The following is a 26,334-nucleotide window of genomic DNA, read 5'->3' on the forward strand; positions in this document are numbered from 1 at the left end:
AACGATGCATTACAATTATAATGTCATTATATTTTGTAGAAAAAGAACGTAGCTTTGCTTCGTAAATTAGAGACAGCATCAAAGACGATTAATATATCGCAAAAGTTACGAGATAAAATTAACGTTATTTTAACGAACAACAAGTCGTCAAATGAGTTCTAAAAAACTCTCAACAAATCAACTAACATGTATAAAATAAAAAAATATAAAATCATTTTCTTTTACTATGGTAATAAAAATGACCTATTATCTCCGAATATATGATCCATAAATCAGTATCGCCATAAATATTTAAATATATAAAAAATATTTAAATATATAATCGAGTACTTCTACCAATCCCATTTTTAATATATTCCAAAGTCTCCCGTTTATCGTCATACCATAAACGACCTTTTTCCTTGATCAGATTCTAAATCATTCCACGGTTAGGAAAATTACCTCTCTGTCTTCGTACTTTTTCTGTCAGAATTTGAGTGGAATATCCTTTTGTTTCGTATTTCCAAACAAAGCGACGAAAAACATCATTTAATTAATCTCCTTCGAGTACTTGAAGCAAATGTTGCATCTCCCCTACTTGATTTTCCAACCATTCTTGAATAATAGGAGCTCTGTGTAAAACCTTTGCTACTCTGTCATTAATAGCACATATTTTGGCTCTATCATCTGTGAGTTTCTTCATTAGGATAGCATTTTCATTCTCTTTTTCGATCAACCATTTCTCTAATTTCTCGTTTTCCGCCTTTATCTTTTCAACATCTAGCGATCTCAAGTGTGATTCAATATTTCCGGGTGGTCTCCTACAAATACATACATATAGAATTAATATCGCTAGCTTGATAAACTATTTATAAAAGAAACTAGAAACTCCTATCATACCAAACAACAGTTTCATCGTTCGTTGAATTTACTGCTTCTTTTGACAATTTGGAAAGTTTCTTCAATCCAGCTTCCAATGAACCCTCTTGATATATTTCCTCCAATTCGTTATTCATTTTCTTGAACAATTCATCAATCATAGCTTTGTGCAATTTACGGCAGACAGAAGAGGACGACTGTTTCTTAACGATAGTCAATAACTCGAGAAAGTCTTCTTTACTGAAACAGTAAACAAAGTTATTATACTCTCTGTGTTAAATTATTTAAAATTATTTCTATCTTTTATATACAAGTGTATATTAAATAAATTTTATTTACAAATTATGTACAATTAAATAATTCGTATTCTTATCTATCTCAATATATAATTATATATTCGACACACGTAATGAGGATGTATTAACAATATATTACGTAGAAATAAAGTAATCTAATACTTAGAAAATTTGCCGGCACTCCTTTCATGCGATACTTATTTAAACATACACACGATCATATATTATGCATAAATGTGTAATCTTTATGTAATATAAAACACGTACGCTCACACGCGCGTGTAACACACAGCAGAGATATATATATATATATATATATATATATATATATATATATATATATATACGTACAATGTTACAGTCATTCCAAAGCAATGAAATTATTCTCTTAAATTGATACAAGATTTACATAAATTCTAGTAATACGTTAAATAATTTCGATCGTAAAAGTGTTCTTGGACTTTATGTAAATCCTGTTAAAATAGAAATCTATACATTTTTTTTTACATAATCTAACTGGGAAGAAAACTTTCCCTAAATCTTCGCTCCTGAGGCTTTCAATTCCAAGAAGTAACACCAATATATTAGATCCTTCTATCGAATTACGACAGCAGACAAATAATAGGTACGAGCCAATTACGTAATTATCAACATTTCTTACAAAAATTCATCCTGAGAATGATCTAATTATGAAATGTTTTCATATTAAATAGAATTTGATATAAATTACAAATTAAAAAATGTCACATTAAAACAAAGTCTTACCAATTCTATTAAAGAAACATATTCTCCAAGGGTCGACATAGCAAGCTCAATCAGGCCGGGACTGGTGCAATTTGATATAAATGCTACATATTTGCATTAGTCCAGACCTAACTGAACACACTAATCATTTTAAAATTCCAAATTCGATGATGATCCTTGTCCGAATGCAACATGTGTATTATAACAAACGACTTAGAGATTTGATACCAAAACTTGGAAAAAAAAAAGAAAGAGAGACACATTGTAGGAGAACAAAAAAAATATAAAAGAACAAAAAGAAGATGTCTTGAATTTACGATCTCGATCGATCGAGAACCGGCACGATATTCACAATGCGAGGGTCGCTCCAACAACTGTGGCTTCCGTTGACGATCTCTTTCTCTCTCTTTCTCTCTCTCTCTCTCTCTCTCTCTTTCTTTCTTTCTTTCTTTAGTAGTATGGTAGTATACACGCTTAGGGTCCTTTGTTTCCTCGAACATTTCATGGAATTCCTCGAAGGTCAACGGGTATACCAGCGTCTGCTGAGTTTCTCGGAAGAGGAAATAGAAGGAGGATGATTAGCAACGGAGAAGTTTAGGAAGAGTAGGAGAGGAAAGGATGGAATCTCTTTTAACGATTGTAATTCTCGGAACGAGAGAAGTAGAGAGAGAGAGAGAGAGAGAGAGGGAGGGAGGGAGGGAGGGAGGGTGGAAGGGAGAAAGAAAGAGAACGCGTAATCCTTTCGACGGTGACCAAAGAACTCGATGGCCACGTCAGAAAACGAAAGAACGAACGAACTACGAATTAACATGCGAGTCGCGAAGGCCAATGACATCGAGTGACACCATCGTCCCACCGACCTTAACATTTTCTTCCCCTTCTTCCCCCGATATCCTTTTCCTCGAGCTCATATCGTTTGTAGGAAAATGCTATTTATTTTTAGATATATAATCTAATAAATAATCGATATTTGTGACAAAGATTTGAATGATTTCATGACACAATTCATCGGATGATCAATAACTCTTTAGTCGCAGAATTTGTCTTTAACAGAAAACAAAATATTGATCGTAAACATTTTGAATTTCGTGCATTGGAAATTCAACAATTTGATGATTTTTTTATATTCAATTTCGCGCATTGCAATTTTAAAATTTCGTTCTCAACGCCATGTCGAAAATTTGTGGAGACCTGCTAAATATGAAATACGCGTTTCTTCTGTAACATTTTTTTGTCGAATTATCTGATTAATTTAACAAGAAATATTGCTTACAAATGATTCGATGAAACAACGGACACGTATTCATGATCGAACGATGCCAATGAAAAACTGTGACCGACTTTTTTCAATCCTTTTACTCGAAACTCGAATGCAGAAACACAATCATAATTAGCATCATTTTGTTGCCGTTATGATCCATTCGATACGTGATAATAAATCGAGAGTTAAGTATTACTCGTACTAAGTATTTTATCAGTTCATTCATTTTATATTGATTACGGGGAAAAATAATTTATCATTGAAATATAATGAAATCTCTATGAGTAAATACGTGTATTTCCGTTGAAGAAAGGTCAAAGAATGAAATAGTTTAGATTATTAAGAGACCATGCATGGTATTCGATATGATACGTTCCTACCAAGATTACTTCTTCCTGGAAGCAATATTGAGCCAAGCAACTTCCGGTCAAGCTTATATAGCTGTAATTATGAGACTCAAATGAAAGAATATATCACTGAATCATTTCAGAAATTAATTTAATATATATAACATTTCTATAAGTATAATTTATTTTTAAATAAACAGAGTGAGAGATAAGAGTCGTTATATTATAAGTAATTAAATAATATATTAATATAATTAGTATATTATAAGTATTAAAAATAACTTTAAACAAATTATTTATTTGTGCAATTGCATAAATTAATTTTCTGCATTTGTTTTAATTACTGATTTATATGTGGCGAAAAATAATCGAGGCTTGGTGTCCAAGTACAGAACTGACTGCTCTATCAACTGTTGTAGTTGATACAAATCTTTTGAAGAAACTGTTCTTCGTAGTATGCACTTTACCAACATTACCTTCCAAGTCGACAGACTAGTGATATATCAAAAAATGTCTGTCACTTCAGTTCAACCTATTTCTGAAAATCTTTTATGTTATGGAAGTAACATTTCTCTCTCTTGTCACATCCTATGTAAAAGTTGTTTGTATAGCTAGAACCGCATAAACAAATAACTTACATAAACAAATCTCTGAGGAAAGCGACTCTTATCTCACCCTGTATAATTTATTCGCATTATAATGAGTATCAAGATTAAATGAAGTATATTTGAAATATTAACTTTATATAATTTTCTACTTGTATCTCTCTAACTCATATAGCAGCCCGCATAATGTCCTACAAATTTTTACCTCCAACTATAGAAAAGTGACATAGTAAAAGACGTCGTATAATACAACCAAACAGTACATAGAATAATTGTTTGTCTTTAAGTAAGAATAGAATCTAATTTAAAATTCGTTTCTATTTAAGTATGCTATTGTCATCGATGAGTCATTTTTATTTTAGCAATTGTGATTTAGATTCCAGAGATGCACTTGACAAAGCATACATATTTTTTATGAGTTCGTAAAAGCTACTATACCTGACGTTTCAATAGAAGAAACAATAGAAAGAAATGTTAATAATTAATAATAACTTTGTCGTTCGAATAGAAAACTTTTTTACTGTTTTCCTCGTGATAAGAAATTGGTGTCCAAGTTCGAACAAAGTTTGTAAGAAACTTTTTAAAATGTACATAAATCTAAGTTATCAACTGTAATAATTTTTACTCACCTGACAGATTCAGAAATGTTTTTGAAACTTTTTGTGATAGCAAGCCAGAAAAGAAGCGCGTTGTTTGCCTGAGAATCCTCTTTCTCATTGAAAACATCTTCTTGCGACATGTTTAACTCTTTTATATAACCTATACAATTCCTTCCTCGGTCTTCGCTTCACCGTATCAAAATAACGCTCATGGGTTCTTCCCTTTAATGTCAAAAATTCACAGTTAAATTCCTATTCCCTTTGAACGTTTTTGAATTCCGCGAAAATATGGAAATACGTCACATGCAGTTGCAATTCAATTAATTAGAACACACCGACGCCGTTTACTATCCCAACGAATGAAGCTTTTCACATAATGCAACAGAAAGAATTGAGGTGGAGCCACTATCGACAAAATCACCACGCGATCTACCTTATCGATAGTGATCGAATTTCTTCCAGTAGCGAGATATATCGAAACTTGAAATTAGTATTTCAAATATAAATGTGTTCTATTATATTTTAGAAATAAAAGATATTTTTTTTTTACGAAAATAAAATCTATATTGTGATATTGGAAAATTACATTTTTCTCTCAAATATAAGTAAAATAAATTTATATAAACTATATTAATTAAACAATGAAATATAAATATAATTTATTATTATATTGTTATATATTAATATTATTTCGAGATGAGATATATATAGTTTAAATGATATACATGTATTATATAATACATTTAATTAATAAAACTTTGTCATTTTCTTTTTTCTTTCGATCTACAAAAGGAGTTGCAATAACTGACAATGAGTTTCACAGACAATTGTCGTGATCTAAATTTTTTGTTCCACGTTCTCAGCGAAATTTCTCGATGGTAATGACGATTATGTATTCAACAGGTTACGTATGCTTAGACAATCACGTTAGATCAAAGCCATTGAAGCTACGCTACATCTGCATCTTCCTACGGAATGTCGAAGAAAGTAACTTCGTGGAAATTTAATGGTTGATGATCCCCGATCGATCTTTCACAAGGCAAACTCGTTACTGAAAGTATCGTGAGCTACATTAGCGATCTTACATAATTGTATATATCATTTCTACAAGAATTTAGTTATCCTGAAATAGTACTAATCGAACTCATTATTTTCTGATAAATCTAACTTCAACTTGTGAAAACAAAAAATGGTCAATGGAAAAACTTGACGACGCGACGAAAAATGATTTCAAAAATTAAATCAAAAGAGTCTAGAAAAATGATAGAGTAAATCAAATCGTTCCTAAGCACGATTTTAAAAATCAATTAATTCTTTTCGAAACTTTCGAGATTCTTAATTAGTACTCAAAATTTATCTAATTTTAACAATTTCATATTAAATTCTCCAAGACTTTTCGTTCGACTCGAACCAATCTCCTCTCATCATACATATGTAAATAGATATGTAATATTAAGTAGGAATGGTATCCGGTATATTCGTAGATGCATAGTTCGATGAAATATCTCGGTGAACACGTTGAATATGAGAGCTATTCAAAAAGATGTCGTAATTCCTTTGGTACCAGCAGGTTCATTTGCTAACCGGACGTTAAGAATCAAATCCATCGTTGTTCGTTTCTACGTAAGATTGGATACACGAAGAAGAAAGAAGAAAAAGAATAAGAAGAAGAAGAGCATATAAGCGGAACAAGTACTTATAGATACATATCCGTAGATTTATCTCATCGTATCCGCATTTAAAATGACTCGATACGTCATTTGGTGGGTAAACAACGTTTGCCGAATATCAAACGAGCCGTTTATAGTGTTACCAAGATAAAAAGAGTTATATACTAAGATCATCGTTCAATCTAAAGTGTGTAGTTGAAAAGATGCGACCGGAATCGGTAACATTTGATAGCGAATGAGATATGGCAATACCTATCGCGTCTTGGGCTAGTACATTCTCTCAATCTCTCTCCTCTTTCTCTCCGATTCTTAAGAGTTCACCGGATCTTCCCCATTTGCTCTTATGGCAAAAATCCAAGGCGAACCAGGTGTATATCGGTAGAATATGTTCACTCTCAAATTGGATCATCCTTTGAAAGGGACTCATTCGTGTCGAGATCGACTGCACCCTTAAATCAAAGGTCACTTTAATTCAATCCAGCCAGTTAATAAGAGATGAAGGATCGAAAGAAAAAATAAGAAGAAACAAGAATAAAACAGAACATATTAAACTTTTACCGATCGTCAACATCGCCGAGAGACAGAGAGATGTTCTAACGGCATCTTAAAATTATGCAATACCTGAACGGCCTGAACTATATTTTCTTTTTCTCTATCACACGGAACACGCGCAAAAAGGCTTCGGGGCTACCGATGAGCACCCATTCACTCCATCGGTTCTTGTCTACCGATTTTCTCATACCGAGATATTACTCTAAGAGTCAAATCCCATACGGGACCTTCTTCTCCGCTACGACGATCTTTCGATATTTTCTCTCTAACGAGTTTATTAATGTTAGAATAGTTTCTTAATGTTAGAATCATTATCAGTGTATCGTATATCTTTTTATATTTTCTTGAGACTTGATACTTAAAATGGAATGCATATGAAATATATATTGTACAATTTATGAAAAACAAATTTGTTCGCAACTCTCGGTTGCAGCATTGTCCTAATAGATCAAGAAAAAAGATTCCTTCCGTTGGTTTTGTTTAAATATCTCTTTTTGGCCTCTCATCTTGTACTCTCATCCCATCCAATGTAATCCTTGTCGTCGGAGAATAGTTGCGTCAATACCAAAGCGTAAGAAATCATCCAGACCGCAGCTTTTTTCTTCTTTCTCGGTCTCTCGACCTCCGGCCGTCTGTCTGTCTATCTGTTCGCGCTATTTCGAAACCATTTGACTCGAGCGAGAGCAAGAACACAACAGGCGAAAAAGGGTTACGGAGTAGCAGGTACAGAAGTACCGGCATTGAGTTCAATCTAAATTTCGCAAGAAAAAAAGAAGAAGAAAAAAAAATTTAATAAATAAAAAAGTGACAATGTAATTGACGTGTGCCGATCGATCCGATAAATAATCGGCCGCCATTATTTCTTCATTTTCGGGCGTCGTGTTTCACCGTCTTCTACACCATTATTAATACTTCCTCGTTATATCGATGATCTTTATCGTATAAAAATCATTCCCTGTTTTGGTAAGAAGGATGAACCGTCGAACTACCATCGTGTTTCCTATCGCGATTCTCGCGTAAGAAGAACTACAAGTAGAAGTAGAAAAAGAAGATCTAGTTCAAAGAATTCTTCGGGTAAAGAGAATCTAACCCCTGGCATTACACGAGCAGCAAGATAGATGAATGCGAGGATAGGAGCGCGCCAAAAGGGCTGGGTCTTCTCAAAGAATATATATCCGTGCTAGGTGACTCGATGATCCTTTTAGAAAGCAGTTCACTTGCTTTGTGAATCCCTCCGAACGAACGCTCTATTATATACTACATATACATTGTTTCAAACGATCGTCTACTAGCATCCTATTATCGAGAACAAGACTCACGATTGGCCCGATTTTTAATCGAGCCGCACCCCCGTTCACCATCCGTTAATTCAAATATCTTGCGATTCTTCATTTTATAAATGTGTATTCACAAAGGTACTCACGTATACGTATTTGTCCATGTATTAAATCGTTTCTCCATTTGATCCTCCTTGATCCTCTTTGATCCAATTTGATCCTCTTTAACTTATGATTGCTCAAATTGCCGATCATCTTCTTCTTCTTCTTCTTCTTCGTATGATTTTCATTTGTTCTTGCGGTCGACTCGAATTAATCTAAATATTTCATTCATTTTTCTGTTAACTAAGTACTTTCTCATCGATAATAATATATTTCAATAAAAATATCAAATTATATATTACAACATACAATTTAGATCAACAAGATAAAAAAATCTTAGCTTCCGAACTCTATTTCAAAATATTATTTAGCAGTGACCATTACTATGGACGAGAAAGAAAAATGATCTTTCGAAAGCGTTAATTTGCTACATCCTCGAAATAAAAAATAAAAAAAGAAATATCGTGAAAGTAAATCCACAAACAAAAGAAAATTATAAATATGCGCGTAATTTCTATATACATAAGTGAATACATAAATGGCATAAAGACCGAGATTCGAAAATTTCACTTTAAGATTACGATCGAGTAGAAATCTCTGGCAAAATGCAGACCATTTACTGGATGTTATATCATCGAGCGTGATGCTTTCAATCGCTGTTTAAAGATGATCCTGTCAGATGAAGTGACTGACTCTCGATCACGTCATATGATTATACACGTATATAGAAATACCTAACATCAATCATAGTACTCTATATGAATACATAAAATAAAAAATATATATACACAAATATATTTTTAAATAATTTCTCTCTAAAATATAAATTTATATTTGAAATATATCTAAAATAAATTCAAATAAAATGTGAATCATATTGAAAATGATTTTTCAATCAATCGATCTCTCGTATCTCGAAGATATATTCAATAACATATTACTAAAATCTCGATAAAAAACAAACAGATATATATCACACTAATCATAAGTAAAATAAAATCGAAGAAATTCGATTAAAAATAAGTAATAAATAAGTAAGAATATACAAATAAAGTCAAGGTTTCGTTTCTCCTCTTTGTATGGAATAACCTACGCCATCTTGGTACCGATCTATCGTACAAGACTTCCGTGAGAAATAATAACGAGACAGCTGGATTTTGATTGCCCAATGAGAAAGAAGAAACGATTTGTCACATGTCTAGAGTTCAACCTCGACTACCAGATAAAATATGAAATTTTATGAAGAAAATCGAATATATATATATATATATAATTTGAAATATATGACATAGAGGGAGGATGATCCAGCAGTGCGTTAAAATCGTTGACGGACCAAATAAGGGAAGATGGTGTTGTACCAGTAAAATAATTATCATCATCGACAGTAACATCAGCAAAAGGAGAAGAATAAGAAGAAGAAGTCATAGCAAAAGCAAAAGATAGGAGTAGTCGTTGCTTGTACATCTACAAAGAGATAGAAAACTTAGAGTGAGTTTAACGAGCTGAAGACGGAATAGGTTTGATCTAAAGACGGAAAGTCGATTATTAGGGGGAAGAAGCGATTGAGAGTAGCGTGGGTACCGTGACCTGAGATCGGAAAAAGAAAAAGAAGGGAAAAAATGAAAGAAAGAGGAAGATGGAAAGAGACAGAGAAATGGAGAGGTTCGATCATTAAAAGAAGAAGAAGAAAGAGTTACGTCCTGATCGGTAATATACCAGACGATTTGGAGCGCGTTCTCTTCTAATACGTAGACGACGCGTTGCACGCACCATCTTTCTCTTTTTCTTTCTCTCTCTTTAGAAACAGAAAGATGTGCAACGCATCCTTACGTAATAAGCAAGATATCTCAGCAGAGAGTCGGTTGCAGGAATCAACATGCGTTGGTTGCTGTTAGCTTGCTCTCTATAAGCCGCGAATAGGAGGATGATGATGATGATGCGACCCCAGTCGTAATATCCAACGAAGAAAGGCCGATATAATTACAAGGAGGAACGCGGCTGCATAATATGGGTAAGATGTCTCTTCTTCGACACCGCATTGTGATCCTCTCTTTTTTTTTCTTGACTCTACCACCATTTGTTGTTTCATCTTTTTTTGATTTTTTTCTTTTCTTTTACGCGGTTGCCATCTCTTTCTCTCTTTATCTTTTTTTATAATGGTATAGACTCAGTCAGTCAGTCACATTTATACCGGGTTACTTGATGCGTTCTCATGACGATCGTTCGACCTTCAGATTCGTTGAGAGATGCCCGCCGATCTGTATCATCCGACTTGCGCAACTACCCTCTCATCTATTTATTTTTCTCTCTCTTTCTTTCTCCCTCTCTCTTTTTTTTCTTTCTTTCTCTTACATATAAATATAGATATATACTTAGAGACGTTAATTCTCCCTCTTTCTCTCTCTCTCTCTTTCTCTCCTACTCTTTCTTTCCCCATTCACCATAGACGACATCATATTCATCTTCCATCTCTCTTACTCGAGTAACGCACACGAGAACTCCTGTTGGCGAACTTCATCAGGGTGTTCTTCTTCTTCTACTTCTTGTTGTTCATCGGGCCACAGTCATAAGCCCTCCCCTTCGACCTGGTGGGAGGAAGACGATCCACCGTGGATGGATCGAGTATATAAGAACGCTTGATTCGACCTGGATCCGTACAGACCAATTATCGCTATCGTTTCGCGATACATCACCTCTCGTCAGTCTAGTGTTCGAATACGTTGACCCTACAGGACTCCACTTCGCGAAGAACCTAAAGGATTAGCAAGGATCCAGCTGGCAGCGACATGAGACCGGTAGGAATATACACTCAGCGTCGTTGTTCTTCTTTCTGTTCTTATTTTTGCTTCGATTATTTCGCCTATTGTGAGAATTCTTCTCAATGGCTTATCTCGCGAGATCAGAGTCATCATTGGAGGCTTCGTTTTCCTTTTTTCTCATTCGCTATTCTTTGATTTTGTTTCCACCATCAACTGAAACACACTCGGAAATGATCGACAAAATTATTTGTGTTATGTACTTGATCTAAATTTCTATTCGAACGATCAAACTTTGTTCAATGATATCGATCATTAGAGAGAATTGTACGTTTTAATGATTTCTCAATTACTTAATAATAAACATTTTCATTGCAATATTAAAATGTTTAACATAACATAGAAGTGCGTAGATGAGAAAAAATATAACTTTTTTCAGCAGCTCGCCGTGACGTTACTTGCCCTGGCAAGTGTGTGTTACGCAGCACGTTTGGAGAACACGTATCTTCCACCTGGTAGTGCAGGAACTGCAGGTGGAGCGGGATTTATCTCAACGCCGAATAGGGGTGGTCCTGGTAGACCAGGACCTGGTGGCCCTGGTATCGGAGGGGGTAATTTCCATGGAGGTAAGTTTTTCTAAAACTATCCTCATTTTTTCAACTTTCATCAGCTCATATGAAGTGGAAGTATTCTACAAAATATTTTTCAAATTCAAAACTTAGAAACGTATCCCGATTTTGTTTTTTCTGTCAAAAATAATATTTTTTCCAAATCTAATAAGTATTTGTATAGATAAATTTAAAAAAATAAAAAAAAAAAAAACTCTTGGGTCCGGACATATCTCAACTGTGTTTTCAAAAATCTACAAAATTTTAAATTCTTATAAATAAATATTTCCCACACAAATGTATATACCGAATCTTGAAGGATTTCAAATTTACATTCATTTTAGCAGACAGAATTATTTCTGATCTTCTTGGTAGCATAAAAAATATGTAATATTTTAGGTGGTGGCCAAGTAGGTGGTGGAGTCAGACCAGGTGGTGGCCAAGTAGGCGGCGGAAGTAGGCCTGGAGGTGGAGGAGATATTCCAATCATCTCATTCAATAACGAGAACAGTGGGGATGGCAATTATCAATTCAGCTATGAAACAGGAAATGGTATTAGTGCGCAAGAAACGGGTCAATTGCAAGGTAAGCTACCATCTATAGAAATACAAAAAACACGTATACATACATATAAATACATTCTTTATTTCCCAACTTCAATCCTTGGTTTTCCTTTCGTATTACTGTTATTTTCAAAGTGTTGCATAATATCTTTGCCATTGGCCTCGAACACCATTGTTTCGTTTCGATTCGTAAGTAGCCGTGATCGAAAAAAGATGATAGTTTTGGAATAATGATGAAGATACTAACAACGATAACGTAGTCTTAAGATGAGACTTCAGGATATGTATAATAATGATGATGGTATAGGTGATTATGACCTAAAAATAATAAAAAATCATATTTTTATAGTAAACTTAATTATTGAAAATTCAAATTTTTATTTAAATGTCTAATAGTTTCTCCAATAATTTCTAATCGTTATTGGGAAAGTTCTAATTACTGTGAGAAAGCTAGAACATATCCAGTAAATTTTGTAATTATCCCTAATTGTAATTTCTGTTGCTTTAGGAGAAACTGAAGCTGTGAGTGGTTCATTCTCTTATACTGGACCTGACGGTGTTCAATATTCGATCACTTATACTGCTGACGAAGAAGGATTCCATCCACAGGGTGCCCATCTTCCAACACCTCCTCCTATCCCACCGGAAATTCAGCGAGGTGTTGAACTTTCGCTTGCTGCTGAAGCAAGAGGAGAAAATCAGGATGGTGGTATGTTTACTTGTTTTTTTTATCTTCAGTCTTTCCAATACGTTTTTATTTTTATTTTATTCTTATTGTGTATAAAATGTGCGTATAATTATATTATATATTATAATAATAATGGATCTAATTTTTTTATTTAAAAAAATACTTACAAAATCTGTCTTCCATGATTTAACAGGCGGAGGTCGTGGAAATACTTATCAAGGACCAAATTCTTATCAAACAAGTACAGGTGTGGGTCGTGGATATCAATACTAAACATCACATTCGTGAAAATAAAAAGAACGAAGTGATGTCCGCTAGTAAGCTCGTTTTATTGCAACGAATACACTCTTAAGCGGATCTATGTATATAACAATTTATCGTTTATGCTACTATACATATTATTTTTAATTCCCTTTTTTTCTCGTTTTTTTTTGTATTCATACAAGAAAGATACTCCCTTTTTCTATTACATTCTTCATACATTATAAACTGCTTCGTTCTAAATTCATAAGTGAATCAGATGTGTTGTAGTTTGTAATTCCTTTTTAATTTTTATTTTTTATTTCTTTTCTTTTTTTAACAAGTTCGTGAAATTTACGATATGATAATCGTAAAATATCTCATAAAGATATATATATATATGTACGTAAACATACATATATAATCGTAAATTTCTCGAATGTGAATCATTAGAATTTACATCTATAATATCGACAAATCATTATTGTGAAACACACCATTATCATTTTTGATAAATACATTTTTAATGAAACGTTAATAAATCCTTTCTAAGATTATACAAAAGTATATATATATATATATATATATATATATATTTATAATGTACACAAGTTTTATACACATAAACAGAATGTATGTCTTTGTTCGCATTAATAAATGTGCCGTAATTATAGGTGTATCCGTGCTTGTGATTAATTTCTTTTATTACACTCTCAAACGTATTCTCACGATAGACGTATAACAGCAACACGACCATCATGTAAAAATAATGGATTACGAAATATAATTTATTTATTTAGTGCCTATATATATATATATCACATGTGTAATAGTTAAATAGCAATTATTCGTTATTTGGTTGACTACTGCTTTGCCTTGGCGAATTACCGTAATTAGGCATACTTATGCCTCTTGCAAATTGAATAAATAATTGCTCGAGTGTCGCCGAGAGTACAGAATAATCTTGTATACAATCGAATCTATTTTTCAAATCGTTCATAGTGCTATACATTTTTGTCCAAGTTGTTGTAGGATCGGTCACGTGGTAGGCAATAAATCCCTAAAAAACAAAAGAGAGTTACTTGAAAAATCACGAAAATTAATCGATACGTCTCTCCTCGGTATAATTACCAAATTTTCATCCCTAATTTCGCAAGTTAGAAGAGATTCAATAGTATTCTTTATAATTGTAACATCTTCCTCTAATCGGTTTGGATTTAATTTAATATGAATGTCGTAACCAGCGCCAAATCTTTGTTTAAGTTCTTGACTCGCTCCAATGCAAACCAACTGTCCTTGTACCATTATGACCAATCGATTACACAAAGCTTCACATTCTTCCATACTAATATAAATATTAGTTTATATCAGAAAAATGTTAACGTTGTAAAATAATTTGGTGTACATTTGGAAGTAAACAAATACCTATGAGATGTGAGTATAAAAGCTTGTCCTGCTGCTTGACAAGATTGTATTACAGTCCACAATGATCTTCTAGCTGCTGGATCGACTCCTGTCGTTGGTTCATCCAACAAAACCAATGTAGGACTGCCAATTAAAGCCATTGCTATGTTCAAACGTCTTTTATTACCACCGCTGTATGTTCCGCTCGGCTGTATCGCACATGCCTTCAAATCTGAAAACATTCATACAAATTAGAGATTATAACGATCGATGTAATATAAGTAAACTGAAAAAGTATAAGAAATAAAAGAAATCTACTTTTCACTTACTCAATCTAACTATCCATTTATTAACTTCCGAATTGACTTTATCTGGTGGTATGCCTCGAAGTCTTGCGAACAATCTTAAATGATCAAACGAATTCAAAGAATTGATCAATGCGTCCGTTTGCGGACAATATCCCATTTCTGCTAAATACTGCAAATGAATTTGTTTTTTAATTCTTCTAGAAAACACAAATGAGAAAAAAACGAATCTTAATTACGCGTATAAAGTATGCTTAATTACAGCTTTGCGGTTGGAATAGATATCCGCCTGTTTTAAATACATGGTGCCACTATTAGGTGTTTCTTCTCCAGTCAACATTCTAAACGTAGTACTTTTTCCAGCTCCGTTAACTCCAAGCAATCCGAAACATTCATGCTTCTTAACTCGAAAATTGACTTCCTTTACAGCCATTAGTTTTCCATAACATTTACTTAATTCGTATACTAAGAACAAACTGTTCTCTACTTCAGGAATTTGCGAGTAACCAACAGTTGAATTTCCATTGGCATTATAATGTATACTGTTCCTTTTATCTGTATAATTTCATATAATATTATACATATATTTTATATTATTTTTTCTAATAAATAAATGTATCCATTTAAATATTAACCCTTTCGTCACAGCATGCTTTGATGCGAGTATCGTTCCATATAAATTCGTTCGTAGATACGAATCGTCGGTCGTTTATATGGAACCTTTGCATGAACGACCCGTATGAGGGTTGCTAATAACGAAAGAGTTAATATCATTGCGATAATATCTTACTTTGACTAGTAATTTTACTGATCTCTAATGCCACCGCATGTTTTTCCTTTTTTACTTCTTCGTCCATGTGTAATGTCGTACATCCCATTTGTAACGACGAGCTACGTATTTTGCTAAGTAATTTAGTAAACAATCTTATAAAAATCCTCTCCTCCAGCATAATAAGAATAGTAAAATACATCACAGGAGTTAAAAATAAGTATAAAATTGTTTCCTCTAATTGAAAAGCCTTTTCAAAATTCCCAATGTATGGCATAGGCTTGTTACAAACACCATCTACACAATCCATGTCTATGAAAAAAGAAATAATAAAAAAAAATTTGGTAAAATTTATAACTTAAATATTTATTTATTGTGTAATATTTTTTTGTTCGTTTTATAAGTGATAAATTCTTACCGCAACAGTTGTTAATATAAATTCCATTATTACACACTTTTTGTAAAATTTTACTTGGAAAACGACGGCAATTTGCATTTGTTACAGCCACGGTAAAGAATGATAATTCCCCATGGAAGAAACTTACATAAGGTATTAAATAAAATAGTCGTTGTAAAATCTTTTGGAGCGTTTGATGATCTTGTAGTATTATATATACTAAATATTGTATGAAAACTGAAATTCAATATAACTTTAATATTATCTAACTTGTGCTTTGTTGTATATATATATATTTTATTTACGTTTTTATTTACTTACCAATTCCAATGGGTATAATACTTAAAATAGTTATTACAGTACTTCTTGATTTGTTAACGAAACTAAATATGTATGATATAAATATGCAATTTATACCGAGGATTACTAGCAATAATATTGTTATTACTGAAAAATCCGAAAATATTATATGAGTATTAAATGTTATACTTTTTAAAGTTACAGATATAGAAAATAATACTTACATATTTCTGTATCACGAAATAAACGTATACCTAATATAATATCCATTATGTAAAATCCTAGTGTAATAAACAATGCAGATATTATGCAAATTAGAAAATCGAAAAGAAACATAGTGAGCCAATATGATACAGACGTGACTCCTGTCATTCGTTGTAACTGTTTGACTTTAGTAGACGTTTCTTGTAATGGATGAATAACAAAAAGTGCTAAAGTGGGAAATAAGAAGGAACAAAGTGTTAACACACGTGAAAGTGGATCAATTTCATAAAAAGAAAATGAATCGGGTAATTGTTGCTTAGATATTTCTATGGAATATTTCTCCCCAGTTAAACTTCGAAGAATGGTATTTGACAAAATATTCATAGTCAGGGGTATACTGTGCATCATCGTTCCGGAATATAAACCAGTGGCATTTATTTCTAAATTATTCGTGCTATTAAATTCAGCAGAAACAACTACATGATTATGATAATCTACTATATCCTTTTTGCCGAGTGATAATAGCTCTACAATAAAAGAAAATACAGAATACAAAAAATAATGATTAATTTCCTCTCATATACAAACGAATATAATTTTATCGAAATAATAATATTAGGTTTACCTTTAAAAATGCTTCCAGTTGCAACATTAATTGCAGATCCCCAGAAATTCTCGATTATTTCTTTATATCTATTACCATATTCGCTATTATCGGAAGAATAAAATGCCTTGGGATTTCTGTACATGTTGAGCGTTAAAGACGTTATTTCTAACAATTCAGGATTCTTATAACTTAGAACCATAAAGAAAATAGAAACCAAAGGTAGAAATAGCTACAACAACAAAATGTATTGTTAGTTGAAATAATATTTTGATAAAATGATTGCTTTATTATCATTGCATAATAAAATCAATGAAATATAATAAATCACTTACGGTTATAAATAAGATGCCTGGATTTTTGCTAGCATATATGAATTTTTTATTCAACAATGCCAAAATTCTCTGTATAATCAGTTGACCTCCTTGAAGTTTCTGTATAGATGCATAAAGATCTGAGAGATCATTTCCATTGTCATCTTTTTTAATAATCCTAAATAAAGTGTTTAACAGAAAATATAATGAATTAAATGCATACAGTGATAAATGTATTTAAATTTATTTTTAACCCTTTCGTTATGGCATGCTGTGAAGGTACCATTCCATATAAATTCACTATATAGGTGGGTCGGTCGTTTATACAAAACCTTTGTATGAACGACCTGTACGAGGGTCGCTAATAACGAAAGGATTAATATTATATCAAAAAATAATAATATTTAATTAAATAATAATAATATACTTTAAAAAATAGATTTACTTCAAAAATACTTGTTCCAATGTAATCAGCGATACATTAATTCCAGTTACACCTAAAGTTTTCTTTTCTCTTTCAATTTGATCCAAGGAATCTGGTAAAGACTCCGTGTTCGGTACACTTAGAATGATTTTTTCATTTTCAATGTTAATTTGTGTTCCTAAATCAAATTTATTCGCAACTTTCTCTGGATTGCACCATGACTTAATAGATAATGTAACTTCTACGAATCCATGGCCTGTAGAAATAATAATAATGAATTCATTAACAATTTAAATATTTATTATTAAAAATAAACCATCAAAAGGAATAAAAGAAAGCGAACAATTACCATACTGTTTCTTCAAAAACATTGATGTGCCATAACTCCTTAAAAGACCACCATGTACAATAGCAATTCTATCGCCAAGTATATCGGCTTCTTCCATATTATGTGTACTAATTATTATTGTCTTTTTACCTCTCATTTTCTATTAGCAAAGAATGTATAAATAATAATCATAATAATAGAATGAAATGATAAAAGAAATATTTCTATGTAAGTTACCAATAACATCTCCCAAGTATCTCTTCTCGTTTCAGGATCCATACCAGATGTTGGTTCATCCAAAATGAAAGTCTATAATAAATAATTCAAATTATAATATAAATAAAAAAAATAATGAAATTACTTTAATAAAATATATACATATATAAAAAAAAAATTAATGCATACACTTGCATCACCAATGAGTGCCATTCCAAGGCAAACACGTCTCTTTTGACCACCAGACAATTTGGTGGGAAGACAATCTCGTTTCTCACTTAGTTTTAATTTAGCAAGCAAATTCTCGACATCACGCTTAATTTCATTTCGTGTTTTATGTTTATTTTTTAACTGTAACAACATATATGTGTATTAAAAATATTTGTGTACATTCGTGCAAATATTGGTTTTATGTTATATACGATGTACCTACCAAACCAAAGAATTCAATCTGCTGGAACACATTTAAATCTGGAAAAACTATATTTTCTTGAGGGCATAGACCTAAATCGTTTCTAATCTCATTCAAATGATGTTTTAAATTTTTCCCATTTATAAAAATTTTTCCTTCCGTCTCGGTTGTAACGCCTAAAGAAATAACTAAATTAGATTTTATTTTCTTATTATTAAAATTACTCATCGTAAGATTATATTACAGCAATTCTATCTTATTTATTAAGTATTGTCAATGAACCTGTTATTATCGACATAAGAGTAGTCTTTCCAGCACCATTGTGTCCTAACAGCGCAGTTATTTGTCCTTTGTAAAAATCTATAGACACTCCTTTTAATGCGTGTACCAACTGAAATAATTCAACACCATTATGAGTAATTTTCTTCTTTTCTTTTCTTTTTTTTTGTTTATATGTATTGTACTCGTAATTAAAAGAACAAGAAAAAAGAAAATACTTACAGATTTCCGCAATAAACCAGTGTTGTAACTTTTTTTAAGACCACGAATTTGAATACCAGGAGTAAGCACGCCTTTAGAGACAGCTTCAAAATCTCCATCCCCTAATTGCTCGTAATCATAATCTTCTGCTTCTTCATCTAAAGAAACTTTATTTCTTCTTATGCACTAAAAAAAATCGTTTCATTCGTTACGTATGAAACATATTTCTGATAGATCATTCTATCAGATTATTAGATCACTCGTACTATTGTAGATGCATTGTTTCTGTAAAAATTATTTTTTTTTGTCAATCAATTAATCACCTGTAGAAAATATAGCGGATGTTTCTTAACGCCATATTTTCCTGGCCGCACGTTATTTATATAAATTGCCATAATAAAATGAAATAAAGCTCCCAAAAAAGAAAATATAAATATGAATCCTGTACTTCCAGTAATATTGTATTGAGATGATTCGCTAGATATAAAGATGTTACTCCATCTAATTCCAATTACTAAGAAGAAAAAATAATAATGTATATTCGTTATACAATTTCTCTATAATGTTATAAAAAAAAAATATTAAATTGAACACATACACTGAGTTTCGTATGTATTGACTTCCTCTAATAATCTTGACAATAAAAGATTTGGTAAGAATATACCAAAATACGGTATAATACTGAACAAATTTTCTTTTACCAAATTTTCGTAAAGAGAAGACGAAGCGCTGTATATAATTGACAAAATTATAACCACAAAAACAGCTGAAAAAATAAATCATTGTTATAGGACATACAATATATCCCGCATAATGTCATATTTTACAAAAAATATATAATATAAAAACTTACGTTTAGAAAAGTATGCGGCAACATGTAAACCAAATGAAATAAGATGAGTAATGTGTATAGTCATTAATATCCAAAATAAGAATGCATCACTATAATATAGATATGGATTAACACGAGTAGAGAATGTATTTTTAAATAATACTATTAACGGTATAATATAGAAAATACTGAAAATACAACCAGTGATAAGCCAGCTTAATAAATTTTGATACAATTTCACTCCATTCATTGCCATTAAAGTCTACAATTAAAAAAGAACAACTTGTATTAACAATAAAATAATATAAATGATATTTAAATTCTATATTAAAAACAAGTACTTACATTAACACCAATGAACTTTTCTTTGGCTGTGTAATTAATTTCTATGCAGAGCGGTATCAAAAATATAGCAACAGCAAACACTGAAATTACTTGCCGTAATGTTGTATCAGCAACATTTGTTTTAACAAATGGAGGATATGGCATTCTTTGTATGGAAATCTGTTAAAAAGTAATTATTATGAAATACATAGTTTAATTAGCTATCAGGTGAAAACGAAATATCTAATTTATACCTTTGGTTTAAATAAAGAATTAGAAGTCTTGTTTATAAAAGTTCTATCGATACACATTTGTAGTTGTACAAATGGAATTCTTTCAATATATATTCGCTCTATATCCAAATAAGTCATATCCGTATATAATTGGGAAGAAATTCGCGTGGAATGTCTTATTTTATATTTGAAATGTCTCTCTTCTTGATTTTTATCTATAACAATTGCCAGAACATCATCAAATGTGTTTTCAATTTGATTAATCGCGTAAGCATCGAGCATATCTTCCTCTGTTGCAAATCCGACAAATTCTGAAAAATGAATATTCGTTAATATATTACTCAAAATAATGAAATATATAGTAATAAAATATATTTACTTTGTGTATGTTGTAGACACCTAGCCGTTAATTTCATAAATTCTTCGGTAGATGGATCATTCGGTACAAAATATATTTTAATTAAGCTTTTCTTTGCCATTTTTAATAAATCATCTTCACTCTTTAAAGGATAATAAGTATCCGTTGTAACGACTATTGGTGGCCCTGAGTTAAGATCTCTTAAGGCTTGCATTAAAGCGAACAATATTATAGGCAATAGTATTTGAAAAAATAAAGTCACTTTCCAATGCATCAATCGTACTATGAAGTTTTTACGTAATAATAAACCAAATACTCTACACCATTCTCTCATTTTGTTAACGTTAATGTATAGACACGTTATTAAATATAGATATATATATATATGTATATGTGTGATACGCCTTATTCTTTCACAAATTAATTAGAGTAAATATCGGTAGGTAAAGTTACAGTCTGCTTGCTTGCCTACAACATAAAGTTTATGAAGGTAAATGGAATAATTTAAGCATATTGACGTGTAAATCCATACTAACTTTCCTTTTCCTAGTAACACAGATTAACAATATGACCTTATGCACAGACTATAAATCAAGGTAACACAACAGCAGTAGTTTGTATTCTTTATCCTCTTTCATCCTACCCGTTAGATATTATTTACAAAATATTCAAATATTTACCTAAAAAAAGATATTATTTTCCAATTGTACACCAATCCAAGTTCGATACAAGTCTGAAATAATTCTATGAGTGTGTAAAAGAATCTGATATGTCATTTTAAATATATTTCTGTAAACTCTTTATATTAATATCTTATAAAAACTGAAAAATACCAGATTCTTTAAACAAAAAATTGTTTCTTTAACAAACATCCTATTAATTTATCTAATCTAATCTAATCTAATATTTCAATCTACTATTAGGAAGAAACAGAAAGATTTTTATCGATACTATATCGTTCTCCATATTATCTATATTGATAATTTTTTATAATCCAAAATATTATAATCCATCTCCATACGTTGTACGATATATGCGTGCACATTTAGATTAATTATAAAAAAAAATTAAAATATATTTATCGATTACCATATTTACTTCCTATTTCTAAAGACATATTTTATGTAATTATTTTCAAATGACAACTAGAATGATATTTTGAATGTAATGATATAATAAATGTATAAATAATATATTTGTACTAATATCAATATAAAAATATACTAAATCAATAATAAAAAAACGACAGGAATGGAACAAATGAATAAATGTACGAAATATGACATTACTCGTAGTAATAACGTAAAATATTACTATGAATAAGCACGCAGAAAATAAATAGAATAAAAACACGAATAAACAATGAAAACTGACAGAAGCATACTCACTTAGCTTTTATAATAAAAAAACAAATGATAACATATTAAAAAATTACAGGAAAATCAGAATTCCTTATCATATCGCATAGTAGCATTATATTGATCGAACAATTCTTATCTAAACAGAAAAGAAAGATGTAAAACAAACACAATATCGTAAGACAAACCGTTCTCAAAATTATGCATCATATGTTATCACTATAAACTAACACAGTGCATCACATTATGTTTAATGATATCACGTAAAACGTAAGAGCTTTATATTCTATATAATTATATTGTTCACAATAATCACGCGTTTAAAATGCATTCGACAGAAAATTATCCAATAGTAATAAAAAGTAGAAGTATCGACCAATAGGACGAAGAGTATAGAACGAAATGGATATTCTCTAACAGATGATTGGTTAAATCTTATAAATTCATTTCTTGCGATATAAACTTTAAACTTTATAACGCTTGTTTAGAAGGGATTATTTTAATAAGCGAAATTTTATAATTTTTGACAATTATATATGACGTATCAACTGTTGAAAACAATTATTGTCATAACGGTGTTGTAAACTAAGATTGCGGTATGTATGTGGGTCAAAATAAAATCTAACCGTTCTTAAATAAATTATTGAAGTCGAAACCGGACTTGTAAGCATTTCGAAAAAGTCGAACAGAGTCCGTTAAAAATAATCTATAGTAGCATCCAGTAAGGACATGAAGGTATGTTTTGTGCGCACATATTGAAATGTTTTCTATATATATACCTGGACGAAGTTACAATTATTTCTATTATAGTAGATGATAATTCTTCGAGTAAGAATCTGATATGATATTGTAATCATAACACGTTATAAGTTCAATCGTGACTTATTTTGTTATATTCTTTTTTGGTTTCGAAGATTTAAAAAAAAGAACAAGAAAAACAAGTAGTATTATGTGCAATATGTACATGTACATTATTATTGATCCAATATTACAATTTGTTATGTTTGTTTGTTAGTTGTGTGTGCGTGTGTGTTTTAAATATGTTTGAAATTGCCATGGATTGTTGTTACATTGAACTAAATGAAGATACAGGAATGGAGAAGGTATTTCCAAATGTCTCTAGTCCAGAGATGTTCGACAGCGATGTTGAAAATGAACAGAACGAGCGACAAGAAATAACATCTATTAACAAAGATACATTGATCAAAACTAGTCCAGAAAAACCTTCCAAGGCTACTCTTATTGCTAAGTCCGACAATTATCTGCTGGTCAGAATCAATAAATATTTAACTGGAGTTCCCCCACCCCCAAGTCACACCATTTGTCAAAGCGATTGTAATGACTTGTTACATTATATTCAACAAAACCGTCAATACTTTTGGACAGCCTCTCCCATAAAGGAAGAGAACAATGTTAGACAAGAAGAAAACATTGACAAATCCTTTAATCAGGAAACATTAGAAAACAACAAGAGATTTTCTTTTTATAAAACCAATAATACCCAGAGAAACTTGACTAGTGCTTTTGATGAATGCGACTCACAAACGAATAATATTTCTAATGAGGTATGCATGTCCATTTAATCCTGATAATAATTTGTACAATAAAGAAACAAAATGCATTGTAAATAATAATGCAGTTATAAGAGAATGGTAGAATAAAATAATAATATTATTTGTAGAATAAATCTTTAATTCTATACAACTCGGCTGGAGAAAAAGAAGTTAAAAATATGCCATGGTCTGAAGCGTATTTTCATAAATTTCATGGTATCCAGTAAGTATAAATAATGTTTCTTATACTAATAATATTTGAACATTGATATATTTTGTATCATTTTATGTTTCAGTTATAACAGAAGTAATTCGATAGAAGAGTTTGAAAATTTAACAATAAAACTATGCGGAAGGTATATAGGAGCAGAAACACAATCTACATGTAATGTATTCTTTTCTAAACAAGGACCTGGAAGTGCTATAAAAAGAGGCATTCTAGCTAAACGTAATTACGGTCAAAGCCCAGGGAAGAGATTAAGTCATTTGGCTCGCAGAAGGAGAACATTTTCTAGTGCAAATTTGCAGGGCTTAAATCTCAATGATAAAAGACAATTGGTATTAACTGTTAAGTAAGTTTCTTTTATCTTTGTTTGATATACAATTAAAAAATAATTTTTTGTTTTCTACTCTTTGTAATTATTCTCATTATAGAAGACCTTCAACTAGAAAACTTAAAAGTCCTAGAGGCAAAAGCCCAAGATATAAAAGTCCGAGAGGTAAAAGTCCTAGAGGATCGGCAAAGAAAAAAGTAGTTAGAAGGCTTACATTAGAAAATACAAGTCCGCTTAAAACAAAATTAGACACATCAAGACGAGTCCTATTTCAAAGTCCGACCTTAGACAAGCCAGGCCCGAGTAAATTGTTTAATTGTAGTAATGCTAATCCACACACAATTAAGCGTGCCTTATTTCCTACGCCTAAGAAGAAGGAAGATGTTTTAATCGAAGGTGTCAAAACGATTACTGTCGAAGAATCTAGAAAAAGAAAAAGTGAAGAAGAATTGCAAGGACCTCGTTTCAAGTGGGCAAAGAGTTTATCGTTCGACTGTCCTTACGAATTACAAAATTCATCTTTACGTTCATGGGATCGCGAAAGGCATTCCTCTGGAAACGTTTTAACGCAACACGAAATACCTGTCGCGGCGGGAAAAGGTGAACTTAGTGATACACATAGAAAGGTAAGATATTTCGCTCTTATTATTTATTATTACGTCATTGTTGAAGATGTTATTATATTTGATATTTAATTATATTTATTATTATGTAGAAATTATTATGGGCTGTAGCAGAAGCGTTACGAGGCAGAGGGATCGGTATGAGTCACCCGCAGTTTAAACAGTACGCTTCTGATCTAGCGCGTACCGTTAAAAAATTAATGCCCGATCTCGCAAATAAAAATATATCAAGAAAACCAGGCAGTACAAGTGATCGTATGTTAAAGTTGGCCAAACATCATGCTCTTCTCATAATAGATACAAGGCCCTCGGAATGACTGTACTTCTTAGTACGAAAAAATATATGAATTGTTTTTTTATACAAAAAATTTGCACAATCATTTTTAAAAACAAAAGAAAAAAAAGAGTACGAGTGTAATACTACTTCGATACTTTCAAAATAATTAAAGGACTTTTAATTATTTCACGTGGTAAATGTGATCAAATACATTAATAAGATTTACATCATTTTTTCACTAAAAATTATATATTTTACTGTATAAATGTAAAAGAAAGGTTCTTCTAAAGTCTCACAGTGTATATATTAGAATAATTGTATCCTGGACGGGATATATATTTACGTATTTTATATATATAAAGTTTTGTAAATTAATTAACGTGATTGAATAAATAACATAGTTAAATCATCGGAGGCAAGTAAAAAATACAAATTTCGAAAAAAATCAATTTAAATTTTCTTTCATTTAGAAGATAGATTTTTATTTAGTACTTCGAAGTTTGACTTTATATTATATTACTAAGAATAAAAAAATGAATGATAGAAATATTATTTTATATCGTAAAAGCATCGAATTAAAAGTTTCAGAGAAATTTGACTATGTTATATATCCGAATGAATTAAAAATTATTATCTAAATTTAACTTTATTCGAAACTTCTCTTATTCTTATTAAATAAGGACTTTGGTAAGAGACAAGTAAAAATTTGATAAAATATTACGTAAAACCTGTTTCAAAAAATTGTTGCATAAATTGTTTTCTTCTATTTTAAAGTGATACCTTTGCTTTATTATTTATAAATTATGAAATATACAATTTTTTATTGCCAATATATATCAATTTTACTTAACCCGTATGGAATACTCTTGCTTCGTAGAAATGATATTTATTGGCATTCA

At 31.1% G+C, this 26,334-nt stretch overlaps 4 protein-coding genes across 8 annotated transcripts; 2 read left to right on the forward strand and 2 right to left on the reverse strand.

The window, feature by feature from the left end:
* Positions 1-173: 173 nt before the first annotated feature.
* On the reverse strand, positions 174-5,075 carry LOC106789974. Its single transcript, XM_014754570.1, has 3 exons — positions 4,741-5,075; positions 880-1,098; positions 174-800 (listed from the first exon to the last, which is right to left on the reverse strand). The coding sequence occupies exons 1-3, from the start codon at positions 4,848-4,850 to the stop codon at positions 533-535; spliced, it is 597 nt and encodes a 198-aa protein (XP_014610056.1). The 5' UTR covers positions 4,851-5,075; the 3' UTR covers positions 174-532.
* A 5,740-nt stretch (positions 5,076-10,815) lies between these two features.
* Positions 10,816-13,559, forward strand: LOC106790968 (endocuticle structural glycoprotein SgAbd-8-like). Of its 2 annotated transcripts, none has more exons than XM_014756270.1 (5): positions 10,816-11,106; positions 11,510-11,693; positions 12,075-12,260; positions 12,747-12,947; positions 13,120-13,559. In XM_014756270.1, the coding sequence occupies exons 1-5, from the start codon at positions 11,098-11,100 to the stop codon at positions 13,197-13,199; spliced, it is 660 nt and encodes a 219-aa protein (XP_014611756.1). In that variant the 5' UTR covers positions 10,816-11,097; the 3' UTR covers positions 13,200-13,559. The 2 variants fall into 2 exon arrangements, with proteins under 2 accessions (XP_014611756.1, XP_014611749.1); XM_014756263.1 differs by having other exon boundaries at positions 10,817-11,106; positions 11,507-11,693.
* A 381-nt stretch (positions 13,560-13,940) lies between these two features.
* Positions 13,941-22,721, reverse strand: LOC106790951 (ATP-binding cassette sub-family A member 3-like). Of its 3 annotated transcripts, none has more exons than XM_014756251.1 (26): positions 22,617-22,721; positions 21,607-21,750; positions 21,092-21,538; positions 20,734-21,023; positions 20,501-20,659; positions 20,177-20,417; positions 19,922-20,089; positions 19,647-19,837; positions 19,345-19,509; positions 19,126-19,234; positions 18,865-19,019; positions 18,621-18,782; positions 18,453-18,524; positions 18,237-18,375; positions 17,909-18,143; positions 17,485-17,641; positions 17,171-17,381; positions 16,566-16,772; positions 16,363-16,488; positions 16,063-16,278; positions 15,666-15,956; positions 15,138-15,430; positions 14,900-15,047; positions 14,592-14,802; positions 14,298-14,511; positions 13,941-14,226 (listed from the first exon to the last, which is right to left on the reverse strand). In XM_014756251.1, the coding sequence occupies exons 3-26, from the start codon at positions 21,402-21,404 to the stop codon at positions 14,011-14,013; spliced, it is 4,689 nt and encodes a 1,562-aa protein (XP_014611737.1). In that variant the 5' UTR covers positions 21,405-21,538; positions 21,607-21,750; positions 22,617-22,721; the 3' UTR covers positions 13,941-14,010. The 3 variants fall into 3 exon arrangements, with proteins under 3 accessions (XP_014611737.1, XP_014611723.1, XP_014611732.1); XM_014756237.1 differs by having other exon boundaries at positions 16,566-17,072; XM_014756246.1 differs by having other exon boundaries at positions 16,566-17,072; positions 22,459-22,718.
* Positions 22,722-22,923: 202 nt separating this feature from the next.
* On the forward strand, positions 22,924-26,265 carry LOC106790680. 2 transcript variants are annotated; one of them, XM_014755765.1, is made up of 6 exons: positions 22,924-23,163; positions 23,515-23,993; positions 24,110-24,204; positions 24,278-24,553; positions 24,636-25,161; positions 25,251-26,265. In XM_014755765.1, exons 2-6 carry the CDS (start codon positions 23,523-23,525, stop codon positions 25,473-25,475), a joined length of 1,593 nt encoding a protein of 530 aa, XP_014611251.1. In that variant the 5' UTR covers positions 22,924-23,163; positions 23,515-23,522; the 3' UTR covers positions 25,476-26,265. The 2 variants fall into 2 exon arrangements, with proteins under 2 accessions (XP_014611251.1, XP_014611243.1); XM_014755757.1 differs by having other exon boundaries at positions 22,933-23,993.
* Positions 26,266-26,334: the final 69 nt, after the last annotated feature.

The sequence above is a fragment of the Polistes canadensis genome, unplaced genomic scaffold (genome assembly GCF_001313835.1).
Source record: "Polistes canadensis isolate GaletaPanama2010 unplaced genomic scaffold, ASM131383v1 scaffold_7, whole genome shotgun sequence".
Classification (NCBI taxonomy): domain Eukaryota; kingdom Metazoa; phylum Arthropoda; class Insecta; order Hymenoptera; family Vespidae; genus Polistes; species Polistes canadensis.

What these genes read in the sequence shown, in the direction of transcription:
- LOC106790968 (XM_014756263.1), top strand. An exon ending in AGGGGGTAATTTCCATGGAG is followed by an intron (nt 11,694 to 12,074) that starts GTAAGTTTTTCT and finishes GTAATATTTTAG; the next exon opens with GTGGTGGCCAAGTAGGTGGT. An exon ending in AGAAACGGGTCAATTGCAAG is followed by an intron (nt 12,261 to 12,746) that starts GTAAGCTACCAT and finishes CTGTTGCTTTAG; the next exon opens with GAGAAACTGAAGCTGTGAGT.
- LOC106789974 (XM_014754570.1), bottom strand. Translation starts at nt 4,850, where the DNA reads ATGTCGCAAGAAGATGTTTTCAATGAGAAAGAGGATTCTCAGGCAAAC. An exon ending in AACATTTCTGAATCTGTCAG is followed by an intron (nt 1,099 to 4,740) that starts GTGAGTAAAAAT and finishes TTACTGTTTCAG; the next exon opens with TAAAGAAGACTTTCTCGAGT. An exon ending in AACGATGAAACTGTTGTTTG is followed by an intron (nt 801 to 879) that starts GTATGATAGGAG and finishes ATGTATTTGTAG; the next exon opens with GAGACCACCCGGAAATATTG.
- LOC106790680 (XM_014755757.1), top strand. Translation starts at nt 23,469, where the DNA reads ATGTTTGAAATTGCCATGGATTGTTGTTACATTGAACTAAATGAAGAT. An exon ending in CAATTGGTATTAACTGTTAA is followed by an intron (nt 24,554 to 24,635) that starts GTAAGTTTCTTT and finishes TTCTCATTATAG; the next exon opens with AAGACCTTCAACTAGAAAAC. An exon ending in TTAGTGATACACATAGAAAG is followed by an intron (nt 25,162 to 25,250) that starts GTAAGATATTTC and finishes ATTATTATGTAG; the next exon opens with AAATTATTATGGGCTGTAGC.
- LOC106790951 (XM_014756237.1), bottom strand. Translation starts at nt 21,404, where the DNA reads ATGAGAGAATGGTGTAGAGTATTTGGTTTATTATTACGTAAAAACTTC. An exon ending in TCTTATGTCGATAATAACAG is followed by an intron (nt 19,020 to 19,125) that starts GTTCATTGACAA and finishes TTATTTCTTTAG; the next exon opens with GCGTTACAACCGAGACGGAA. An exon ending in TAAATGGATAGTTAGATTGA is followed by an intron (nt 14,803 to 14,899) that starts GTAAGTGAAAAG and finishes GAATGTTTTCAG; the next exon opens with ATTTGAAGGCATGTGCGATA.